Raw genomic sequence first — 25,552 nt, forward strand, 5'->3', positions numbered from 1 at the left:
TCACAGTCTTCCTAACAGGTGGTCTGCCCAAACACCTCCAAGGCCAGGAGGCTCCAGACATCCTCGGGCGGCTTTGCTGCTCTGGGGAGCTTCGGCTGTTTAGAAAGTTCACACACAGCTTGAGCTAAAATCTATTTCCCTGGAAGTTCCACCCACTGGTCTGTGTTTAAACTCTTGGGCTCAGACAAAAAAGGTTTGATCTCTGTCCCACACAATAGCCTTTTGGAAATCTAAAAACAACAATAATGTCCCCTGGCGTCTTCTTTTCTCTAAGTTGAACATTTCTAGTCCATTCAGTGATTTCCAACATGACCCGATTTCAAATATCCTGACCCATAGGCACTCCAGTTCTATTCCGCTGAGAATGTTAGGCCCGTTTTCTATTGTCATGGTGGGAAAAGGGGAAAAAAGCACAGCATCTGGAGTTGGAGGCCCAAGGTTCAAAATCCCAGTTTCATTATGTAATAGCAACATGAATTTGAGTAAGTTTCTTCATCTTTTTGAGATTCAGTTTCTTTATCCTAATACTAGATGAAGGGACAACCTTCTCCATGGAACAATTTCTTCTTCCTTTCTTTCTTTGTTTTTCTTTTTTTCTTTTTTTGAGACAGGGTCTTGCTCTGTTGTCCTGGCTGGAGTGCAGTGGCATGACATGGCTCACTGCAACCTCTGCCTCCTAGGCTCAAGTGATCCTCCCACCTTCACTTCCCAGTAGGTGGGACTACAGACACACCACCACACCTGGCTAATTTTTTGGTATTTTTTATAGAGATGGATTCTCACCATGTTGCCCAGGCTGGTCTCAAACTCCTGGACTCAAGCTATCTACCCACCTTGGCCTCCCAAAGGCTTGAGCCACCATGCCTGGCCTGGAACAACTTCTTTAGGGCATGGTCCAAAGATAGGTCAGGACCTCAGTGGGGACTTACTTAAGCAGAGGAGGTCAGCAGAAGTCACAGTATGAGGAGAGGAGCAGAAAGAATAAACGATATCCACAAATAGCTGGTTGTCTCGGATGAGTGTCCAGAACCAACTGTCCCAAAGTCCTAGCAAATAGCTTAAAGTACACAGTTTTCCCCATTCTTGCCCTTTATATACAGACAAACAGGCTCAAATGTAAGAGGTTGCTTGCCTCAGTGATGGAGCCACTCCGTTCTTAGGCCCCATGGCGCCAGAACTCAAGTGTCAAAGCTCAGACTGGGGGTCCAAGTCTAGGGAGAGATTAAGATCTAGCACTGCAGCACTTACTAAAGCAACTAGTGTTGATTTGTTGATTTCCATCAAGCCTCCCTATCCTTTCCTTGCTCAGACTCCTCAGTAGTCTGGGTCTGAGTCTTGGTCCTACTGCTCAGTGACTGTGTGGTCAAGTTACTTAAGCCCCTCTGCCTGCTTCTTCATTTGAAATATGCAGTTAGTCTACCCATCTCTGGGTTGTTATGAGGATTGCATGATTTTCTTTTTTTTTTTTTTTTCCCAAGATGGAGTCTCGCTCTGTCGCCCAGGCTGGAGTGCAGTGGCGCGATCTCGGCTCACTACAACCACTGCCTCCTCGGTTCAAGCGATTCTCCTGCCTCAGCCTCCCGCCCGGCTAATTCTTTTGTATTTTTAGTAGAGATGGGGTTTCACCGTATTAGCCAGGATGGTCTCAATCTCCTGACCTCGTCATCTGCCCGCCTCAGCCTCCCAAAGTGCTGGGATTACAGGTGTGAGCCACTGCACTCGGCCTGAGGATTGCATGATTTTCTACGTGGAAAACAGAACAAAGAATGTTGGGCACACTGTGAGCACTCAATAAATGTTAGCTACTGTTATTATTCCACTCTCAGGACATTTGTGAAGATCAAGGATGCTAAACAATAGACACGTGTCATTCTTGGCAAACTATCAGGGTCTGTGGTCTATGGGAGTGATTAGAGTTGTTGATCAGTGTCTGTTCTCCCAAACTGGACATTGTCCTCTAGGTGGATCTACTGCTAGCCTGACAAGTGCAGAGTGGAACAGAACTCTCTATCCCCTGAAGTGTTCTGGGATCTGAATAATAGTAGATGCATGGGGGCCCATAGCACCTGCTGACTTCTTCTAAATTTACTATCAAATAACTCCCAGAGCTTCTCTTCAGCTTAGCCTTCCTTCCCTTGGCATGGACTCAAATTCAAATATTTATCCCATTGGCCGGGCGTGGTGGCTCATGACTGTAATCCCAGCACTTTGGGAGGCCGAGGTGGGTGGATCACTTGAGGCCAGGAGTTTGAGACCAGTCTGGCCAATATGGTGAAACCCCATCTCTACTAGAAATACAAAAAATTATCTGGGCGTGGTGGCCCACGCCTGTAATCCCAGCTACTTGGGAGGCTGAGGTAAGAGAATTGCTTGAACCCAAGAGGTGGAGGTTGCAGTGAGCTGAGATTGCACCACTGCACTCCAGCCTGGGAGACAGAGCATGACTCTGTCAAAAAAAACCCAAAAAACCAAAAAACCAAAAAACCCAGTTGCATTAATCTGGTTGGAAGATTCTACCCATTGTCTGAGCCACTTTGGGAGGCTGAGGTGGGAGGGTTGTTTGAGCCCAGGAATTCAAGACCAGCCTGGACAACATAGTGAGGCCCCGTCTACAAAAAAATCTAAAAATTAGCTAGGAGTGGAGGCTGAGGTGAGAGGATCACTGCAGTGAGCTGTGTTCACGCCACTGCACTCCAGCCTGGGGGACAGAGTGAGACCCTGTCTCAAAAAAAAAAAAAAAAAAAAAAAAAAAAAGAAAAAAAAGGCATTTGACAGAACATTTCAAACCCAGGTGTTGGTGAAGATGTAGATAAACTGTGACCCTCACTGTTTGTTACTGGGAATGTAAAATGGTACCGTCTCTTTAGAAAACAGTTTGGCAGTTCCTAAAAATATTAAATGTAGAGTTACCATACGGCCCAACAGCAATTCCACTCCTAGGTATAAATCCAAGAGAACTGAAAACATACATCCACACAAAAATGTGTATGTGAATGTTCATTGCAGCATTATTCATCATAACCAAAAAGCGAAAACAGCCCAAAGGCCCTTCAACCAATGAATGATAAATAAATTATGGTAGATCCATACAATAGAATATTATGGTCATAAAAAGGAGTGAAGGAATGACACATGTTCTGGCATGGATAAACCTTGAGCAAATGCTAAATGAGAGAAGCCAGTCACAAAAAACCCACATATTGTAGGGTTTCATTTATATAAATGTCCAGAAGAGGCAAATTTATAGAGACAGTAGATGAGTGGTTGCCAGGGGCTGTGGAGGGGAGGATGAGGACTCACTGCTAATGGGGTTTCTTTCAGGGGGATAAAAATGTTCTAAAATTAGATTATGGGTATGGTTGCACAGCCCTGTGAATATACTAAACACACAACACACAACACACACACACACACACACACACACCATCGATCATACAGTGTATGAATGATACCTTAATAAGGCTGTTAAATTTTTTTAATCAGGCATCTACTACATGCTAGACAGTAGCAGTGGGTCTAGAGGCTTGGGAGAAAGACTAGGGAAGGGAATGTTCCCTAAAATGAATGATTCTTGAGCTTAGTCCTTATGGATGAGAAAAACTGGGCAAAGAAACAGAGGTAAAGGATGCTCAAGAGAGAAACCACAGAGCAAAAATCATGAGCACTGGAGTCCATTGGCCTGGATTCCAGTCCTAAATATCACTTACTAGTTGTGTGACCATGGCAATTTACCTAGCCTCTCTGTGCCTCATTTCTTCATCTGTAAAATGGGATAGTTATAGCATAGTATGTATAGTTAGAGAGTGGTATAGTGTAGCACGATGAAGTGAACCAACATATGTAAAGTGCTGAGAATAGAGACAGTTGCATAATAAGGTCTCGATAAATGCTGGTTATGTTGTTTATAAGGTACTGCTACAGCACAATTCGGGGTTCATAAAGGATAAGACACAGCACAAAGAGAGCTGAAGATGGAAAGATAGATGGTTATCAGATCATAGGGTGACTTATACAGGGGCAGAGAAGCCTGGCCCTGAACAAGAAGAGGTAGACCACCAGGAAAGAGAGAAGAGGAGAAGAAAGGGTTTGGATGGAACTAAAGGGATGAGGCTCAAAGTTGGGGGGTGTCACATACCGTGGTTTTCTAGATAGGGTAGGAAATGCGAGTGAAGGAATAGAAGATGGTCGACACCAAGACACAGATGATTTGGAGGACAGGCATCTGCAGTGGGACTGGTCTGCAGCGTCTTCTGATTTTGTTCAACAGCTCTCAGCTATGCACATGGAAGTAGATAATAGCCATGCTACAGAGTCAGGGCGTTGCCAATTAGTATTCTAGAAGGACAGGTACAGAGGAGTTGAGAAATATTAGTAAGACAGTTCAGGGTGACAATCATGGGGCTGAGTCTAGGTACAGAAATAAGTGAGCAGGGTGTGCTGATATACTGGGAGAAAATGTTAGAACTGGGTACTGGTGGTTTTGATGAGGTCAGAGAGGAGGCGTTAACTATGTATTAATTTATTCGATTATTTATTCTCCCGTGAAAACAACATTTATTGGAAAGCATGTGCCAGGGATACAGGGAGGGGGAAACCTGACAGATACTGCCCTCGCCCGCTCTGGTGGGAGGGGTAGGAAATGTGGTGGGAACACGCATGTGAGAGAAAGGAAAGCCGAGGATGCTAGTGAAATTCTCAGCAGTAGGACAGTTTTCACCAATGACTTCAACACCTTTTTTTTTTTTGAGATGGAGTCTCATTCTGTCACCAGGCTGGAGTGCAGTGATGTGATTTTGGCTCACTGCAACCTCTGCCTCCCGGGTTCAAGTGATTCTTCTGCCTCAGCCTCCCAAGTAGCTAGGACTACAGGCGCCTGCCACCATGCCTAGCTAATTTTTGTATTTTAGTAGAGCTTGGGTTCCACCATGTTGGCCAGGATGGTCTCGATCTCTTGACCTTGTGATGCACCCGCCTCGGCCTCCCAAAGTGCTGGGATTACAGGCTTGAGCCACCACACCCGGCCCGACTTAAACATTTTAAATAGCTTCCTGTTGTATTCAGAGTATATCCAAACTTCTCGCAATAGGCTCGAAGGCCCCGCCTGTTCTGGCTCTTTCCTGCTTCTCTGACTTTCTCTTGTGCTGCTTTCCCCTTATTGCATTCTAGCTACTCTGGCCTCCTTGTCAGGTCCTTAATCACTCCTGAGGTTTTCATGTCTTGGGACCCTTCATGGCATGTTTGACTCCATCTCATTCATGAATTGTCAGCTCAAATGTAACATCAGGGAGCCTTTCTGCGATCATCCTATATAAAGTAGTCTATCCTACCACAGCTTTTTCTTTTTTTTTTTTTTTGAAATGGAGTTTTGCTCCTGTTGCCCAGGCTGGAGTGCAATGGTGTGGTCTTGGCTCACTGCAACGTCAGCTTCCCAGGTTCAAGCAATTCTCCTGCCTCAGCCTCCCGAGTAGCTGGGATTACAGGCGCCCACCAAGACGTCCAGCTAATTTTTGTATTTTTCGTAGAGATGGGGTTTCATCACGTTGGCCAGGCGGGTCTCAAACTCCTGACCTCAGGTGATCCACCCGCCTCGGCCTCCCAGAGTGCTGGGATTATAGGCGTGAGCCACCGTGCCCAGCCCCACAACTCTATCTTACCATGCTATTTATTTCCTTTGTGGTACTGATCACTCCCTTAACTATCTTGTATCGTTTCATGGTCTGTTTCCCACTTCCAAAGCAAAAGCTCCTTGGTAACAGGGTTTTGTTCGTCACTATCTCAAGTGTTGAGAACACAGAGTAGGTGCCTACTAAATATGTGTCAAATGAATGAATGACATAGGATCAGGGATGGACACATAAAGTGGTGATAAAGGTCACTAAAGTTGAGGCGGTCAAGACCTGAGAATCTGCTTTAGATGGCAGAGGGGAAAAGCTTCGAAGAGAGGTGGCAGTGGGGAGAGGGGAGAAGCTGGGAGGAGAGGCGGCAGCAGGTAAAGAGGAGGTGCATTGCAGTTTGGGGCTGAAAATACTGGAGAAGGCTGCAGGGGCTTGTACTTGGGCAGTGGCCGAAGATGGCTGGGATGTGAAACCTGGTAGGAAGACAGTCCTAGGGTTTCACGTGTAACTTTGGTATCAAGATTATTGCAATGTAGAGCGAACTTGCCTATGAGAGCCAGAGTGGGGGTATCTGAGCCAATGTTGGACAGATTGTCTTGACTATTTGAATCTGCTGTATCAGCCTCTGCTCTGTGTTCTAACAAGACCTTGGATATACCTCTATATATACTTGGCAAATGCTCAATTCCTTACCCTCCTGTTGGCTCCTGGAGCCTGTCCCCACTTGTCTGCAGTTTCCATCTTTGACCCCTTTCCCAGAAGTGAGCCTAGAGTAGAGAAGGCAAAGTGAGTTGAGTTGAGGTGAGAAGAGAGGAGATGAGGTAAGGAAGATCACGGAGCCTTCAGCTTGGCCCAGTTTAACCAAGCTAGCCTGGCCCAGCCCAACCAGACCCGCAGTCAGCACAGCAATTGTCCGGCTGAAATAACAAGTCAGAGACGAAAAAACTGGCTGTCCCTCTTTGTTTACTCAGCTTTTTTCCCCCCTTTTTCTTTGGACAATGCCCTGCTGGGCTGCGGCTGTCCTGCTGGGTGGTTGCTGGGCTCCCCTGCCAAGATGGAGCCCAGCTGCTCAGCTGTTTACAAGGCAAATCCGGTTTACACTGGGGCCCATCCTGTCCTGGCTGCACTGGGGAGCTTCAGTCACAGCCCAGCCACTGACTTCTCCTCGCCCAAGGCTCCCCAGTCTTAGGCTGGGGGCACTAGAATTGGGAGGGAATCCTATATGCCAGGGAAAGCATCAGCCTCAAGATGGAGTGAAAACAGTGTAAGATCTGGTCCCGCAGCCAAACTTCTGCCCTTAGGAGCCCCAGAGAAAGGAGAACTGCTGGAATCCCATGGTTTCCATCTCTGTTCTTTCAAGTGGTGAACTTGTGACAACAAAGTTCACCAACAAATTTCACTCCTCCTGGCCACCCCCTATTTTCCCTGGTAACTAAGGTCTGGGAACTAATCTCTGCCTTATCTACCACTATCCCCCACAAACTGCTATAAGCATCAAAGAAAATTAAGTGTATGCACAGACTTGGAAAGCATGTGTTGCTCTGATGAAATAATGTATGCTAGTTCACCCAAGTGATCTATGGTAGTTCACCTGAGTGAAGTGGTAGATCACCCAAGTGATCTCTACGGATGAGGATCAAGTGGCTAGACTGGCAGTTGCTCAAGGGCAGGGACCATGTCCTTGTCAACTTGGTGGTCCCAGGGCCCATTATGGAGCATGTCGCACAGTGGGACACAATTATTTCATTTATTAAACAAATGTTTCTTAAAAAGCTTGCAGACTAGTGGGAGAGCAGGCAATAAAAGCACAGTGATCCCTTTGATATACTGATTTTTTCCCTTTGGATAAATATCCAATAGTGGGATTGTTGAATTGCAAGGTAGTTCTATTTTTAGTTTTTTGAGAATCTCCATATCGTTTTCCATAACGTCTGTACTAATTTACATTCCCACCAACTGTGTGTAAGAGTTCCCTTTTCTCCACATTCTTGCTAGCATCTGTTACTTTTTGTCTTTTTAATAATAGCCATTCTGACTGGGTAAGATGGTATCTCATTGTGGTTTTGGTTTGCATTTCCCTGGTGATTAGTGATGTTGAGCATTTTTTCATGTACCTGTTGGCCATTTGTACGTCTTATTTTGAGAAATGTCTGTTCATGTCCTTTGCCCACTGTAATTGACACCCATGTTTATTGCAGCACTAATCACAACAGCAAAGATACGGAATCAACCTGAGTGCCCACCAACAGATGAATGAATAAAGAAAATGTGGTATATTATTTAGCCTTAAAAAGAATGAAATCCTGTCGTTTTCAGCAACATGGATGGAACTGGAGATCATTGTTTAAGTGGAATAAACCAGGCACAGAAAGACCAATACTGCATGTGCTCACTGATATGTGGGAGCTAAAAAAGTTGATCTCATGGAGGTAGAGAATAGAATGATAGCTACCAGAGGCTGGGCAGGGAGTGCGTGTGATGAAGAGAAGTTGGTTAATGGGTACAAATACACAGTTAGATGGAAGGAATAAGTTCTAATGTTTGATAGCAGAGTAGGGTGACTATAGTTAACAGTGATGTATATTTCAAAATAGTTGGAAGAGAGGGCTTGAAATGTTTCCAGTACGTAGAAATGACAAATACTCAAGGTGATGGAAACCCTAAATACCCTGATTTGATAATTGCACATTCTATGCATGTAATAAAATGTCACATGTGATCTGTAAATATGTACAAATATTATGAGTCAATAAAAAAATTTAAAAAAAAACAACGCAAAACAACAACAAAACCACAGCGAAAGCAACAATCCCATAGGGGTCAGCACAGGAGGCTGAGGAAGCACAGAGGAATCACCTCACCCGGGCTGGAGGTCAGGGAAGGTTTCTCAAAGGCAGTGACATCTAAGACACAGTAAACACAGGTGCTTATTAAACAAAGGAGGAATGAACGTGCAGAATCCCCTAATGGCAGTGCAGGGGCAGGCTGACCTGGGTGCTCTCTCTTACTCCTTTACCCTCACAAAATAGTACTGAAGGGACATGGATGCAGCTGGAAACCATCATTCTCAGCAAACTATTGCAAGAACAGAAAACTAAATTCCGCATGTTCTCACTCATAGGTGGGAACTGAACAATGAGACCACTTGGACACAGGAAGGAGATCATCACACACCGGGTCCTATTGTGTGTCGGGGGGAGGGATAGCATTAGGAGATATACCTAATGTAAATGACTAGTTAATGGGTGCAGCACACCAACATGGCACATGTATACATATGTAACAAACCTGCACATTGTGCACACATACCCTAGAACTTAAAGTATATAAAAAAAAATAGTACTGAAGGGTCAGGCTTTAGGCTCTTGGGCTTTGGGGCTGGTGAACTGTCTGGGTCTGGCTTCTCTTAGTAAATGTATTAAAGACTCACAGTGAAGCCCTGAGAGGCTTTTTCTATGTTACCCAGTCTTCTTAAACTGGAGCACAGAAGGGTGTAAGAAGGTATACTTATAAGTTGCAGGAAGCACAGGATAAACACGTGTTCTAGACTTTCTCAGTGGGAAGACATTTAAAGCTTAATTTAAAAATATGACCTGAAGGACAAGTAAGAGTTAGCCAAGTGAAGTGGGATAGGGCAGAGGTCATTCCAAACGGAGGGCAGAGTTTAGAAAAAGGCCCGCCCGAGGGCAAGACCTGTAGGAAGAAGAGCATGGCCCAGCTGGGGAAATCTGAGTATTATAGTATTTGTAATTTATTTATTTATTTATTCATTTATTTATTCATTCATTCGTTCATTCATTCATCCATCCATTCATTTATTTAGAGACAGGGTCTCACTCTGTTGCTCAGGCCGGAGTCCAGTGGCATGACAGCCTTGACCTCCCTGGGCTCAGGTGATCCTCCCACCTCAGCCTCCTGAGTAGCTGGGACTACAGGTGTGCATCACCACATCCAGCTCATTTTTTTGGGTATTTTTTGTAAAGATGGGGTTGTGCCATGTTGCACAGGCTGGTCTCGAACTCCTGGGCTCAAGTGATCCACCTGCCTTGGACTTCCAAAGTGCTGGGATTACAGGTAGGTGTGAGCCACCACACCCAGCCCTGAGTATTACAGTATGATGAGAGGGAAAATAATTCTGAGGGGACATAGGGATGATTCCAGAGAGGTAAGCAAGGGTTAGATGATGTAGGGCCTGGTAAGCTCAGATTTTTGTCCTGTTGGAGACATACTTCCATGAAATCCACTACCATCTATAGTCTATTAATTCCAAAATTTCTATCTCTACCCTTGAGCCTCTCTTGAGAGTATCAGACCCCTCTATCCAACTGTCAGTGGATGTAAACTCATTAAACTCAAGCTATCTGATATGAACTCTCCTGATTTCCTTCCGGGCTTGCTCCTGATCCTCCTTCAGGCATCTGCTCCACTCCAGGTCTGCTTTCCACGATGCCCACTGCTAGGTTTCCTTCTGTAGGTTCTGGTCTCTTCTCTTCTTTCTGGCCTGGTGTCCTCATGGACTGATAGCTCAGTCATAACCCCTGGGCTGTCCTGATCCTGACATCTCTCTTTTCTGGATGCAGCATCCCATGGGCAGGGCCCAGGCAAATCTGACCATGCAACTCTCCTTCAAAGCCTTCAATGAATCCCCATTATCCTCAAGATAAACAAGATGAAGTTCAAACTCCTTGGCACCCAACGCATAGTGTTCTAGTGAAGGGTAAATGAGATAATGCACGTGAAGCAGCTGGCACATCGCCTGGGACATTTTAGGCATTCAATTAATAATAGCCATTATTATTCTTATAATAATTATATAATTTATATCATATCATTTTCATATTATAATTATATTATAAGCTCCCCCTACCCTGTACCACATTCTGGCACCTGTCTTTCTCTTCAGTTCTCCTACGTGCTTTCTTCCTTGAGGGTCTTGAGAACTTCTCTTTCAGCTCTCCACATCTTTATCCATTTCATTCTACATGATTTCCACCTGGAGGATCCTTCCCTTCATGGTTTACTTGGTGAACAACATCCTTCCTCATGGGTATCTCTCCCCAAGTAGAGTAACAGTACAAAAATGTAGAGATAAACACTTCTCTTAGACAACAATGGTTACTTGGTATCGAAGAGAAGAGACACAAGCATGACCTGAATCCTTAGCAGCAGCAGCTGATGGCAGATATCAAAAGCTACCCTTGAAGCAGTGAGTCACAGACACTGGGAGAGCTGAGAAGTGGCTGGGCCAGAGAAGACCTGCCTAGGAGAATGGCTGGTTTTGCTGTTACAGAGGCCAACAGGTCAGAAGGAGGTAGAAGAAGCAGTAAATAGGATATTGCAATGTATAGAGAGAGATTCACTTTGTCATTGAGTTCACAAAACATTATTCAGCACCCACTTTGTGCTGAGCTTTAATTATGAAAGAGGGGCTTTTCACTTAGTGAAGACTCAGATGAGTAAACAGGAATTACAGAATCACATGATGAATATCATAAGAGCAGTGGCGGGGTGCCATCGAGGCTGGGTTTCAAAGAGTCCCTTCCCTCGTGAATTTCAGGGTACAATCACATGCAATAAACATTCAAGAGCACTTGCTCTGTGCTAGGCACTGTGCTGGGTGCTGAGGACACAGAGGCTATAAAGATGAATGAGATGATTTCTGCCACCTAGTGGGAGGAGACAGCTATGTTTTAAAATGCCACAAAGGTAGTCAAATGTCACATGTCCCCAGACTGCCTCCTCTTCCATTTAATGTGACAGGAGTCGTTATCATCTAATTCCTCAACTAGAAGCCTGGATATTATCTCTGACTCCAGGATTTATGTTCTAAATTAACCATAAGACATCCTGTAGAGAACGGACTGGAGGCAGGGAGACCTGCTGGAGGCTGTCCCAGCCACTGGGGTGAGAGATGGCAATGTGGCCTGGACCAGGCTAGGAGCCTTGGAAATGGAGGGAAGTGGACTGATCTGAGAGCTCTTTACGGGCAGGATGAACAGAATTTAGGGATTGATTAGATGGAGGTCTGAGAAAGGAAGAGGGGTAATAATCCCAGGTTTCTGGATTGGGTATTTAAGATTGTGGTGTCATTTAACGAAATAGGAGCTAAAGAAGGGAGAAAAAAGTTATGTTCCATGTTGGACATATGTGTGTTAGACATACGACACACGGGGAGATGTCCTGTAGGTGGCTGCAAAGTGAGTTGGAAGCTCAGGAGATTGATTCGGATTGAAGTTAAGATTTAGAAGCTGCTGGCACATGGTGTAGCATTTACATGGAAGATCATAAGATCACCCTGATAGAACATGTGCAGACAAAAGCAGAGCAAAAACTCATTCATTTATTCAAGAAATGTATTGAGCACCTACCATGTTCCAGGCGCTAGAAATCTAACAGTGAATGTAGAATTTACCTTCTACTGCTGGAGTAGACAACCAACAAATAAAGACACAGCGGTATGTCAGGTAGGCACAGGAAAAATGAAGGAAAATGAAGCAGGGTAAGGAGATGCTGAGAGGGATAGCAGGTGCCAGGAAAGGCCTCTCTGAAGAAGTGACATTTGAGCAGATATCTGAGTGAAATGAAGAAGAGAGTCATGAGAATCTGCGAGGGAGAAGTGTTTCAGGTAGAGGAAATAAGTTCAAAGGCTCTGATGGGGAAGGTACTCAGTGTATTCAAGGAACGATGGGGATAATGTGGTTGTGGTAGAGAGGCCAGGTGGAAGAGGGGCCAGACTGTAGGGTCTTGTAGGTTGTGAGGAGGACACTGGATTTTATGCTGTGTGATAGAAACGTCTGGAAAAGTTTGGAGCAGAGCAGTAATATAATCTGATTTATCTTTTTTTTTTTTCTTTGAGATGGAGTGTCTCTCTGTCACCCAGGTGGTAGTGCAGTGGTGTGATCTTGGCTCACTGCAACCTCCGCCTCCTGGGTTCAAGCAATTCTCCTGCCTCAGCCTCCTAGGAGAATAGCTGGGATTACAGGTGCGCACCACCATGCCCAGCTAATTTTTGTATTTTTAGTAGAGACGGGGTTTCACGATGTTGGCCAGGCTGGTCTCCAACTCCTGGCCTCAAATGATCCACCCGCCTTGGTCTCCCAAAGTGCTGGGATTACAGGTGTGAGCCACCGCACTCGGCCTGATTGATCTTTTAAAGGTTTATTTTGGCTGCTGTGCAAAGAACAGATCGGGGGAGGGCCAGAAAGGAAGGAGGAAGACTGCAATAGCACAAGTGTGGGATGACAGTGACCTGCATCGCAACATGAGCGTGAAGCTGGGAGAAGTCTGGACACCTTCCCATTCCTGATACGTTGGATTGGTAAAGTAAAAAGAGGTGCCAAGACCCAGAGGTGAAATAGAAAGGAGGAGACTTCGGCTTTAGCCTGTTCTGATCTAACCACATAGTCGCGGGGACATTATCCGACCCCTCTGTACTTTACTTTCCTTAATCCAACATTAGTCCGTAACACATGGCGTGCCTCCTGTGTGGTGGACGTTCAGCGCCAAATGGAACGGACACACGGCTAAATCCTAGTAAGGGAGAAAACAAGCAATTTTAAGAAGAAATGTTACCAAAGATCCCCCATGATACTGTCATAGAAAAGTGGACAAGGGAAGGGGACAGTGCTGGGTGAGGTATGTAAGGAAAGCCCCAGTAAAGGCATCACGGAAGGTGAGTCAGGAACAGGACCTGCACCCTCGCCAGATCTGCCTCTCAGCTTTGCTGCTGTTCACTGAGACGAGGGATGGAAAAGCACAGGGACTACAGCAGTGACAAAGGATTGGACTGTCTGAACTTCGCTCAGCTCTCCTCTCCATTACCCAAAATATATACCCATCGCTTCCATTCGGACCTGAAAAACAGCAACTCCTTCCTTTGTGCTGTGAAGGTCCTTTAGGGGCACCACCGTCTCTGGCACCTGTCTCTAGCGGTCTTCACAGGATGGTCCCAAGGGTGCCCAATCTTCTAGGAGCTCACAGCATCTAGAACCACTGCCAAGTGTAATACCACACACCATCATAGACCTGCTACCCCTTTCAGACTACGGACTCCCGCTGGGGCCCAGGACGATGCAGGTAGAGAGTGTCTAAGCAAATGACTATTGAAGGAATGGTCTAGAAAGAAATGCCCCTTTTGTCTCCTTTTCTCAGCTCCCCATGGCCTTCCTTCTCCCTTCCTCCTTATTCCTCCTCAGCAGCCCCACACGCCTTCCCACCAGGCCCCGGCTGCCTCAGCAGGTAGTACAGAGATCCTGGTTCCACCAGGGTGGGGTCTGAGCCGGTGCCTAAGTCAGCAGGCTTTGCCCACAGCCCCACCCTGACAGGCGGTGCCTCTGGCAGCAAAGTCATGGCCCTGATTCCTCTGTCTCCACATTTAAGAACATCTCTAACTGCTCCTTGGATAGCTCAATTAGTAAAGTGAATATATTATATAAAGTCTAAAAGATTAAACTATCATCGTCAGCCCATAATTTCATGAAGAAGTCAGGGGACCGTATCCCTCTTATTAACTCTATAACAAATGTGATGAAAATGTTCAAATAGAATGTTAATGCAATGTTACGTGTAATTTTCCCAGGCGATTTTCTGCTGAAATATTTCTTTATTAATAGTAATTGAGGGTATAAATTATGAATGAGGCGATTTTCTCCTTTCAGTAGGAAAGACGTACTAATGGCAATAATTCTTTATAATAATTTTTGGGGATAGTGGGGCGGGGAGAGAGGCTAGTCTAAAAACAGACAAAAGCCCCTTTCCAAAGTCTCCCTCGGGGAGACAGTGCATTTGCCACAGACAACCTCTTGTTAGCTTCCACACACCTCAGACTGTCCGCAAGCGAAGTCTTTGTTCTTCATCAGTTTTCCAAAAACCTCAAGGTCTGTTTAAAGGGCTGGAAGAAAGTTTTTGCCTCTAAGTTCTGAAACGGACCAAGTTCTGAAGCCAAACTTTTCGGCTTAGAAACAGCACTGCCAACAAGACCAAAGCTAGGCTCCTTTGCTGAGCTCCCAGACCCAGTCTGTCTGGACCCAAACCATCTTTTGTAGTATCCTAGAATATTCAAGGAGGAATAGCCTCCAAAGCCTTCCCATGGAATCCCCCATCCCATCCCATAAATGAAAGAATAAAAGGGCACAGAGATAATGAGTTCTAAGCCATACAATGTGGTGTCGGTGGGAGAGCTCGGGCTCCACCCAAGCGACCTTCTGCATGCCTCCCAGCCTGTCCTGAACAGGCTGCCACTCTCCTGCCTTTGCAGCTCCATCCCCACTGGTTCCTGGCCTGGGCATCTGGAGAGTGCTTTAGGATGGCAAGGGCTACAGAGAAACGCCTTTCAAATTTTGCAGAGGAGTTAGACTAGTACATTTCTCTAGGGTCTTCTTCATTCAGGGATATCCCAGCTGGCATTTGCCCATTCGTTTATTTGGTAGACATTAAACAAACATTTACCATGTGGCCGGGCACTGTGCTAGGGACGGGGGTTACAAAGATGAATTTATCCAACAAGAATTAAGATAAATTCAGGGTGCTCAAGGTCACAGGTAGGAAAGACAAGCATTGGTGCACAGATACCTATGTGAGATAATACATGGGAGTCATATCATTAGAATGCTTGGGAAGCTGCCACACGGCCAGTGTGGCTGGAGCAGAGTGAGGTGGGGATGAGTGCAGGGAGGCTGAGGGAGGCAGATCCAGCAGGGCCTTGTGGCCACAGTAAGGATTTTACCTTGACTGGTAAGGCTCATTACTGGAAGATTCTCAGCAGAGGAGTGGCATAGTGTCACCTACATTGTTGAAAAGGACACTCTGATGGATATCTAGTTGGATGTGGAGATTGAAGAAGAGGGACTCCAGGAGGAACCAGAATTCCAGCAGGTGGTGACACAGCACTGATTCTCTGTGTGCCATTCACTGAGTTAGGGACGCTCACTGGGGAACACAGTCAGAGGCATGATCACGAAGTTCAGCTTTGGACAAGTTGAGTCTGAGGATCCTGAGGATCAATGGGAACCTCCAGGAGTCCGGGTGGAGTCTGGAGCTGCAAGGGGAAATGGGGCTTCCCAGGCAGGTTTTCAGCAGGGACTCGCACAGCCTCTGGGTTTGCATGGCGCCTGGTACACTGAGTTTCATGTCTGTTCAGAAGTCTTTCTCCCTAGTAGTTGTGAGCTCCATGAGCTCCAGTGAGAGTGCAGAGTGAGCAAATGAATGAATGAGTGAAGGGAAGAAGAGAGAACAATGACTTAGGCTGTGTGAGGCTATCCCTAGGGTCTTGGTGGCCACTTCAGAATCTCTCTTGATTGCTCCTAAACAGTCTGTTTCCCTCACCCTCCCACCCCTGCCCCAGGAAGGGTAGGCTCTCTCCAAGTCTCCTGATTTTGAGAAGCGATCCACCCAAGATCGCTTGGGAAGTGCTACTGATGACCTCAACAGGCATTCTTGGTGCCACTCACGGGGCTTCTCAGCCGGTCACTGCTGAGTGGTTGGCCCCTTCCCTGGAGCAGGAGAAAAGGTCCGCTTCAGGTCCGAGACTCTGGCGGGGGCTATGTGGCCAACTCTTCTCCCTGTCGCAGGATCGTACACAGCTGGGAATCTCACCACATGCCCCTCCCTTCACCCTCTTGCTATGTCCTGATCTCCAACAGCTGGGTCAGAAATGGGGTCACTGTCATAGGCAAGCCTTGTTTTGCTCAAAATAACACTCTTCCAAGTCTTCTGTTTGGACTCTTCCTGGTTCCCTAACCAGAGTCCATGAGCAAGAACATCCCACCTCCCGCACCCCGATAAGGAACACGGACGCCTCCACTCGGTCCCATTCCCAAGAACTCAGATTTCAGGAGAGAAGCCTGATAAGTGCCTTATGGATGCATTAAAGGAGTGATTCTCCATTCAGTCTTCTCTTCCCTTCACCATCTCTAGCTTTTCCTCCTCTTTAGACACAAGAACCTTAACAGGACTATTCCAGGAATCCTTGGCAGGGGCAAGGGCCTGGGCCGGAATAACCAGGCTGGCTCAGCTTTCTGCCCCTGAAAATCATAGGGGGATGGGATAGGAAATGGAGCTATGTTAGTGGTGATCTCTGAGTGGCCATGGTGACCTCTTGACCACAGGTCACTGGGGTGACCTCCAAGGGCATTTCTGTGTCTCCCCCAGCAGGGCCCAGCTTCCAGAGGTCTTTCTTCTCTCCTTTAGGGAAATCCATCCATTAGCAGCCGCCCTCCAAATTAGGGTAATGTGTGTGTGCTCCTGCGCCAGGCCCCCTACTGTCTAACAGCTGGCCCTAGGGCTTCTCCAGCTTCTGTTTCAGATCCATACCACTTGTCTGGAGAAACCCCATCCCAGTCTCAGACTTCCATCCCCCTTTCAATCCTAGGTCATTTCTAGAAAAGGAAAGCTCATGGCTTGCCTGAGGCAGCCTTGACGGGGAGGGCTAGAGGGACTCTGACAGCCAGGATGGAGACCCCCAGCTCCAGAGCCTTTTGGTCTCTTCCGTGCTCCATAGGCTAGGGTGCTGGATACAGGCAGGCTTAGCCAGAGAGGGGCTGGGGACTTCATTCACTCCCTCCCTCCACACTTAGTCTTGGCTCCCCTGGGTACCCACCTTCCACCTCAGCCCCCTTCCTTGTTGAACCAACAGCTCGATCTTGATCTCTTGAACTGGAAGGTCGACCCCAGAGGGACCCTCTCTGAAAGCCAATGCTAATCCAGTTAGGGGCTGGGCTGGGCACTGCACTCCCTCTGCAGGACCAAGTGCAAGTGAAAAAATGCCAATTACCAGATGACAAAAAGGGTCCCTGCCCCTGGGGAAGGGCAAGCTGGGGAAGGATGGGAGGGGCAGAGTAACTGAACACCTTGCCGGAAATAGCTCCTATCAGTCCACTTAGGGAGCCATCAGCCCCAGCAGATTTATGGGCAGCGTGTGCCCCTCTGATAGATCGGACTATTTAAAGGCAGCCGAAGCCTTCATTTATATCAATGTGGAGCAGAGAGGGAGGGCGAGAGGCTGAGGTGGGGAGTGAGAAGCAGCAGTGGGGGCCAGCCATGAGGTGGGATTCAAGACTTAGCAAATTGGCTTCTGAGGACAGGTAAGACTGTGGCAGGAGGACTGGGTTGCAGGACGGGGATAGGAGTCTCCAGATCCAGTCCCATTGGCACTCAGGGAGGGGCAGGGAAGGTGGTGGTTCACTGATCTTCCAGCAGCATCTCTTTAGCCCAGCCTCTATGCAAACCCCTCCAGCTAAAATGGGTAGCTCAGGCTAATACTAAAGTGGAACTCCTGATTGGATTTCCAGCCATGCCCCCCACTCTCCCCAGCTGCGGGGCATGCTTGCCCTCCATGCAACCTCCCCCTTGCCTGGGCTGAGGGAGAAGGAAGGGGTAATTGTGTTAGGCTGGGGGCATTAGCGCTGAGGAATGGGCCCGCTGCCTCCTGCCTGCTGTCCCCAGCCTGCACTTCCTGGGGGCAGATTAAGCGGCTCCTGCGGCTCTCTCTGGCTCTGCCTGGGCCCTTCCTCCCTAACTCCATTACTCCCTGGCTGAGGTGCTTGCCCGACCCATGGTGGTCCCTCTGATAATTCACCTCTCAGGAAACTCTGCCTTTCTGACCTCTCACTGCCTCCTTCTTCCCTCCCTCCCTCCCTCCTTCCCTGCATTTTCCCCAGGCTTCCAGATCGGTACCCAACTGGCCTTATTCTCTTGATTCAGTGGTGAACTGCTATAATTCACCAACATATTCCTAGGCACAGAACCAACATCTATCTCTCAGTTTGTTGGTTACTGGTTGATCAATTCGTTCACTCACTCATTCATTTATTCATGGAGTGCTGACCAAGCATTTTCTAAGGCCAGGCTCGTGCTATGTGCAGAGGATGGAGTTGATTCAGGCCAGGCCCATACTATACGCTGGGGATAGAGCTGATTCAGGCCAGGCCCATGCTATGTGCAGGGGATGGAGTTGATTCAGGCCAGGCCCATACTATGTCCTAGGGATAGAGTTGATTCAGGTATCATCCCACTTCTGGAGGAACTTACAATCTAAGGGGCAGACAAGCAAGGGAACGGCACGACCAGACTTGTGTTTTATAAGATTCCCCCTGAGCACATGTTTTGTGGAGAACAGATTAGTGAGGATGAGAACAGAGGCAGGAAAACAGAATAGTGGTTCTTTTTTCTTTTTTTTTTCTTTTTGAGATGGAGTCTTGCTCTGTTGCCTAGACTGGAGTGTAGTAGTACAATCTCTGCTCACTGCAAGGTCTGCCTGTCAGGTTCAAGGGATTCTCCTGTCTCAGCCTCCCAAGTAACTGGGATTACAGGTGCGTGCCACCATGCCTGCGTAATTTTTGCATTTTTAGTAGAGACGGGGTTTTTCACTATGTTGGCCAGGCTGGTCTCGAACTCCTGACCTCAGGTGATCCACCCACCTCGGCCTCCCAAAGTGCTGGGATTACAGGTGTGAGCCACTGCACCCAGCCAAAATAGTGGTTCTCAACCTTGGCTGTATAATAGAATTAACTGGGGTGCTTTGAAAATGGTGATTCCCAGGCCACGCTGAGATCAATTATATCAGAATCTCTGGGGAGAGATCCAGGCTTCGGAGTTTTTAAAAAGACCCACCTAACTAGGGGAGTCCAATGTTCAGCCCACTTTGAAAACCACTGAATTAGAAGGTGATTGCAATGGTCCAGGCAAGAGATGGCAGCGATCTGAATAAGGTTGGCAGTGACAAGGTGGAAGGGAAGGGGGAATTTGAGGAACATTTCTCTGATAGCTATTTTTAACAGTTACCACTCTCTGGTCCCCCATTCATCCCCTACTCCCACCACTCTTAGCAGATGACCTCAATTCCAACTTCACAGAAGAAACTGGGGCCATTGGGTAAAACTACAGGATTCCAAGTCCTTGAAGGCAGGCAAGGGGGCCAGTGGCATTCTCACAGGATAGGTATCTAATAAATGTTGAATTGAATTGAATCTATATTCAATTCAACTGAACCTATGGGCAGCTGTAAGTGTGGGTCTCTAACTCAGGAGAGAGCTATGAAGAGAAGATAGAGATGTAAGAGATGTCAGCTCTGGGAAACCTTAAGGGGCTCATGCAAGAAAAGGAGCCCAGGAACAGGACTGGAGGGAGCAGTCACAGAGGTTAAGAAAGGTAGGGGTGGAAGAAGAACACAGACATAAGGCTTTCCTGGATACTTCACAGTCATCATCTCACTTGAGCAGCACAACAACCTTTGAAATAGGGACTATTATCTCTGTTTTTTAGATGGTGAAACAGGTTCAGAGAGGGCAACTTGCCTAAGATGTTATCAGGGATTCAAATTCAGGAGCTAGGATTTGAAACTGTATCTGTCCAGCTCTATGGTGTCTTTGCACTGTCATACATACTACAGGACACACTAGTGTCACAGAACCCAGAGGCAGAGAATTTCAAGAACGAGGGAGGAGTCCACGGCGGCAAATGCAGCAGCTCCCCCTCTTCCTGTTCACCTGGCCCCAACTCCCTGGATGGCCTTGAAACAGGTACCATCAGGGTGAAGGGAGGCAAGCGGGGCCCCCTTAAGTCCTCAGCTGTTGTGGATGGAGCCCCTTTCTACCAGAGTTACGGTGCCACTTCAGCCACCTCCTGCAGCAGGGGGGCCACCAGCACACGGGCCCTGCTTCAGCATCAGCTCAGAACAGTTAGAGCCAGCCCAGCCTTGCCCCTGAGGACCTAGGACCTCACCAGGAAAAAGGGGCTGCCTTCCCTCTGCCTAGCCCACACAAATCCTCATTCAACAAGGCCCAGGCCCACTGTCACCTTCTTGGAGAAATATTCCCCAGCTTCTCCCCACTCCCTTGGCTTCATAAGTGCGTCCCCCTCTGGGTTCCCACCATAGCACCTCATTCGTACCCATGAGAACTTTTATTACCATGTTTTTTGGTTTCAGGGTAGTATCTATCGTTCCCAGCCCCGTTCAGGTCCACAGCTCCCCCAAGGCTGAGAGCAAGTATAATTCTTGACTGTATTTCCAACATTCGTCTGTGATGGCACTGGATAAATACATAGTGATCAATGAAGCAGGAGAGCAAAACTCTTGGACAGGGATGGAAGAGGATACTTCAGGGAGAGGAGGAGAAGAAAGAAGTGAGGCCCGCTTTGATTTCTAATGACCCAGGCAGTGAAAATGGCTCCAGCCTTCCCAGCGACAATTTCCAAAGAGCCCTCGAGGGCATACAGGGAGCTATGCCTGCCTTTTTGAGGTTCCTTGAGCTAAGCATGCTCCAATTTCCTTCAGGCACCACCCCCGCAACCCCGACTTAGCCCCTGCAGCTGTCTGGGACCTGCTCAGGCTGAGGCAGACACTGAAATGGTGGCAGCAACAACATGGCTAGAGAGACTGAAGGCGCTCCTATATCTTTGCTCAGGAAATGGCCTCATAAAAGTGACAGGGAGACGCACCTATGGATGCTTGTTAAAGTTTTATTACTAATCACCTCCTAAGTCAGCGAGGCAGAGGGAGGGAGCTGGGAAATGGAGTCATCAAGGCCTGGGAGCAGGTGTCGGCAGCCTCAGCATCACAGGCAGGCCCTGCCACTTGGGTTTAAGCAGCCACGGCTCTCTGCAGGGCCCTGGACTCCCCGCACAGCTCCAGGTCCCCCTGGACAAGGCATTCTGTGCCCTCTTCCCTCCTTGTGAAATGGACACCTTCTGGTTGGCTTCCCATATCTAGCAGGGCGCCATACTACGTTCAGACCTCATGCTGGGCCATCTGGTCCCCTCCTTCCTAGTGCCGCTGCTCTAGTCAGATGGCACCATCTCTCATTTGGACCACTGAGACGGCCCCTCTAGATAAGCCCTCTTCCGCACTGCCGCTGAAGTAGTCTTTTCCCTTCACTGACCCTCCAGGAGCTTTTAGAATGGGTCTAACTCCTTAATGTAGCTGGGAAATTCCTTTGGGATTTGGTCCTGCCTAGCTCTCTCCTCTCTCTCTCTGTCTCTCTCTCTTTCTTTGAGACAGGGTCTCCCTTTGTCAACCAGGCTGGAGTGTAGAGGTGTGAACACTGCTCACCGTAGCCTCAGCCTCCTGAGTTCGAGTGATCCTCCTGCCTCACTCTCCCTAGTAGCTAGGATTACAGGTGTGCACCACCATGCCCAGCTAATTGTCCAGGCTGGTCTCAAACTCCTGGCCTCAAGCAATCCTCCTCCCTCAGCCTCCCAAAGTGCTGGGATTACAGGCATGAGCTGCTGCACCTGGCTCACTAACACTATTTTCCACCATTCTTTTTCCATGGCTGACCTGTTTGAATTTCCCCTCAAATCCACCTCTCCTGGCCTAGAAATTCCTTCTCCCTGAATGTTTAGCAAACATATGTTCTTTTTTTTTTTTTTTTTTTTGCTCTGTGGCCCAGACTGGAGCACAGTGGCGCGATCTCAGCTCACTGCAACCTTTGCCTCCCGGGTTCAAGCGATTCTCTGCCTCAGCCTCCCGAGGAGCTGGGATTACAGGCGCCAGCCACTATACCCAGCTAATTTTTGTATTTTTAGTAGAGACAGGGTTTCACCATGTTAACCAGGCTGGTCTTGAACCCCTGACCTAGTGATCCATCCATCTCGACCTCTCAAAGTGCTGGGATTACAGACGTGAGCCACCGTGTCCGGCTACATATGTTCTTTTAAGATTCAGTTCACACATCTTCAGGAAGCCTTGCCTAACCTCTCAGGCACTTAGGGGTTAGCTCAGTATCTTTATCACACTGTTTCTAATCATCCATTTACTTGTACAGGTACCTCCCAGACTGTAAACTCCTCTAGGGCAGGATGCCTGTCTGATTCATTTCTCCATCCCCAGGAGTCCAGCTTGGCATCACTGTTTGCTGAACGAAAGAATTAATGAAGAATTGTTATGATGTTTACCTTCCATGAGGCAATTTGCTACACAAGGATGGGACAGTGTTGGTTTCACTCACTGAGGTTGTAGTGCGTGTACAGGCCTGGCAGGAAGTAGGAGGTCAGCAACTACTGGCTGAAGGCCGGGCGTGGGGACTCGCGTCTGTAATCCCAGCACTTTGGGAGGCCGAGGTGGGCGGATCACTTGAGGTCAGGCTTTCAAGACCAGCCTGGTCAACATGGTGAAACCTCATCTGTATTAAAAATACAAAAATCAGCTGGGCATGGTGGCGCACACCTGTAATCCCAGCCACTTGGGTGGCTGAGGCAGGAGAATCACTTGAACCAGGGAGGCTGAGGTTGCAGTGAGCAGAGATCGCACCATTGCACTCCAGCCTGGGCAACAGAGCGAGACTGTCTCAGAAAACACAAACACACAAACAAAAAAACCCCATCCACTGGCTGAATCAATGACTGCCAATTAAATGAGATCCTGTGAAAATGCTCTGAAACTCTAAAGATACTGTTGTTCTGTTCACACAGTTTCCAGCCGGCATCCTTTTTTTTGTCCATTTGGTCACCACGGTCTCTACCTCCAGGAGCCAAACAGATGATGGCAAGAAAGACCCTGAAGACACTGGAAAATCTCGTGGCTTTTTTTTCCCGTTTGGGAAACTGCACCTGCCCCTCCAGTCACACCACGGTTCTTTCCTCTTCCGAAATCTGAAATGGGGAGAGCGGCAGAATTTTCACTCACTCCATCAGCCACCATCTAGAGCTGATCAATAAGAAGCCTTCCGTGGGCCAGGCTCTAGGTTACAGCCAGGGACATGGATGATTTAGACCCAGTTCCCCACTCACTGGGAGTCCTCCCCACATCGCAGGAGGGGACGCCGTCATCAAGTAGCTGCAGCTTGTTCAAGGCCTCCCCACTCCAGAGCTTGCTGGGGTTGCCTGCCTGATGGGCACTGAGGGCAGAAGCCAGGGAGCCGGGAGGTGCTGAAGGAGCTGCGACTCCTCCTGGGCTGAGGGGGGCCCTATGGCAAGGCTCAGCTCACATCCCAGGAAAAGCCCTTCCTGGGGGAGCTGAGAGCTCAGGAAGCAGTCACCCTCTTGCCTTCAGAGTGGGCAAATAAACTGGGTCAAAGTTCTTCAGAAACTATGTTCCTGGACAAAGACAGCAACATCGATGCAGAGAAGTGGGCATTCTCTAAAGTGGGCCAAGTCCTCTCTATCTGCTGCTCCACAGAGCTAGCTAGCGCTGACAGCTTCCAAAGCTCCCTGGCGCACTGCGCAGGCCCCCTTCCTTCAGCTCTGGCCTCCCGGAGTCAGGGCCGTGGCCCCCTCTTCCTCACAGGCCTGCTCATCTGCCCCAGCCCCACTCCCCTTCCTCCAGGGGCTAGACCGAAGTCTCCCTCGGGACGCCCCCTGCATCGCCGCTGGAGTGCAGCCTGATCCTGCGGTGCCGCCGCCCTCCCTTCCTCCTTCTCATCTCTATATATCTGTCTAATGAACATTTCAATAAGCCGAGCACAGCTTTTTCCACTTAATAAGCAGAGTGCTGACTTCATTGCGGGTTTGCTCTTCACTTATCTGTTCAGGGCCTTAAATCATTCCCAGGAAAAAGCTTAGCACAGGGAAACCTGGCATCCTGGCTATTGGCTGCTCCTGTCAGCACCTGCCCTGCTGGGGCTGAGGGGAAGCCCTGCTTCCACAGAACAGCGTGGCAGTGTGAACAAAACTCCTGGGACACCCAAGAGTCTGGAAGGCTGGGACTGGGGCTGGGGGATGTTGGAGCCATCACCACTGAAAGAAGTTCTGGAGGCAAGGTGGAAATGGCAGGGGAGTAGGGGAGGACTGGAAAGCAAGTGAGGTTCTGGAGGGAGAAGGCAAGTTTAATGAGCACTTACGTGTTAGGCACTGGGCTAGGCGCTAGGGACAAAACACTGAACGAAACTATCATTGTCTCTGCCCTCACAGAGTTGCTTTCTAGCAGGAAAGGAACACATTACACAAACAATTGCCTAAACAACCGCTGTTAGGGAAAGAACTGGCTTTATGGGAATGCATCATGGGGGCTGGAGAAAGCTTCCCTTAGCAAATGAGCTTTAAGCTAAGGTCTGAAAAAGTTAGGCTGAGACAGGTGACAGGTAACCTAGAAGAGACCAGAACAGTCCAATAACTGATCTCTTTCACCGGGGCTATAACATGTGATATTGATTGTTATAGGTTGAGATCATGTAAGGTAGTGGCAAAAAACACAGGCTTTGGAGTAAGACACACCAGGGTCTGAATTCTAGCTCCTTAAACTTTCTAGCTGCATGATCTTGGGGAGGTTGTTTAACCTCTCTGTGCCTCCATTTATCAAATGGAGTAAAAATCCTCACCTTGCAGGCGGTTGTAAGGATTACAGTTGATACTCAATAAAAAGGATGTATACAAAGCGTCCAGCATACAGGACATGCTTAATATGCAGTAGATGCCACCACTAATGGTACTATCATATGTGTCTATTTCTTCCCCAAGCCTACTAGGAGGTCCTTGAAGGTTTAGACAAAGTCTTATACATTTTATATCAGACTGAATTAGACAGGAGCAATGGAAAAGATTCTGATATTTCACCAGGTGACAGAAAAGAGCCCTAGGCACCCAGCCAAATGTATAGCCCTTGGGGTGCATACGCATATACGGTGGGGGCTGGGCCATAGAAGCTATTCCCCGGCATCCTTTTGGATTTAGTTGGCAGGATGATTTCAGGGCAAAAGGGTACAGACTCAATTAAATGTGGGCAAGTGCAAGGCAATGCCTTTTGTGATGAACACATCAAAACCCCCTCTCCAGTGCTCGACTCTGCATGGTCAGCCACGGTTCTGGCAAAGGAGCTAGAAATCCTTCTTCATTTAGACAGTTCCCTGAGGCTGTTGGCCAAAAGGCTAAGAGAACTGTGAATAAGATGTGACGGAAGAAGGAGAACATGCTTCTCGAGGTGCCCAGCTGGAGCAGTCCTACCTGCAGGGCTCAGCCATGGCACTCTGTCCCACCTGGAGAAGATGCAGGGTGTGCAAAAGCTCCTC

General features: G+C 48.0%; 1 protein-coding gene across 10 annotated transcripts in view; it reads right to left on the reverse strand.

Annotated features, from left to right (window-relative positions):
* RNF220 (ring finger protein 220) overlaps nucleotides 1–25,552 on the reverse strand; it is a 273,075-nt gene that overhangs the window by 70,584 nt on the left and 176,939 nt on the right. The window contains exon 2 of one of the 10 annotated variants that reach the window (XM_077959005.1): nucleotides 22,506–22,732. The exons of the other annotated variants lie outside the window; for them this stretch is intronic. Within the exon in view, the coding sequence (XP_077815131.1) occupies nucleotides 22,506–22,512 (7 nt within the window). The 5' untranslated portion in view covers nucleotides 22,513–22,732. The remainder of the gene's footprint in view (nucleotides 1–22,505; nucleotides 22,733–25,552) is intronic. 10 annotated transcript variants of the gene reach the window in all.

This window comes from Macaca mulatta, chromosome 1, assembly GCF_049350105.2.
Source record: "Macaca mulatta isolate MMU2019108-1 chromosome 1, T2T-MMU8v2.0, whole genome shotgun sequence".
NCBI lineage: Eukaryota > Metazoa > Chordata > Mammalia > Primates > Cercopithecidae > Macaca > Macaca mulatta.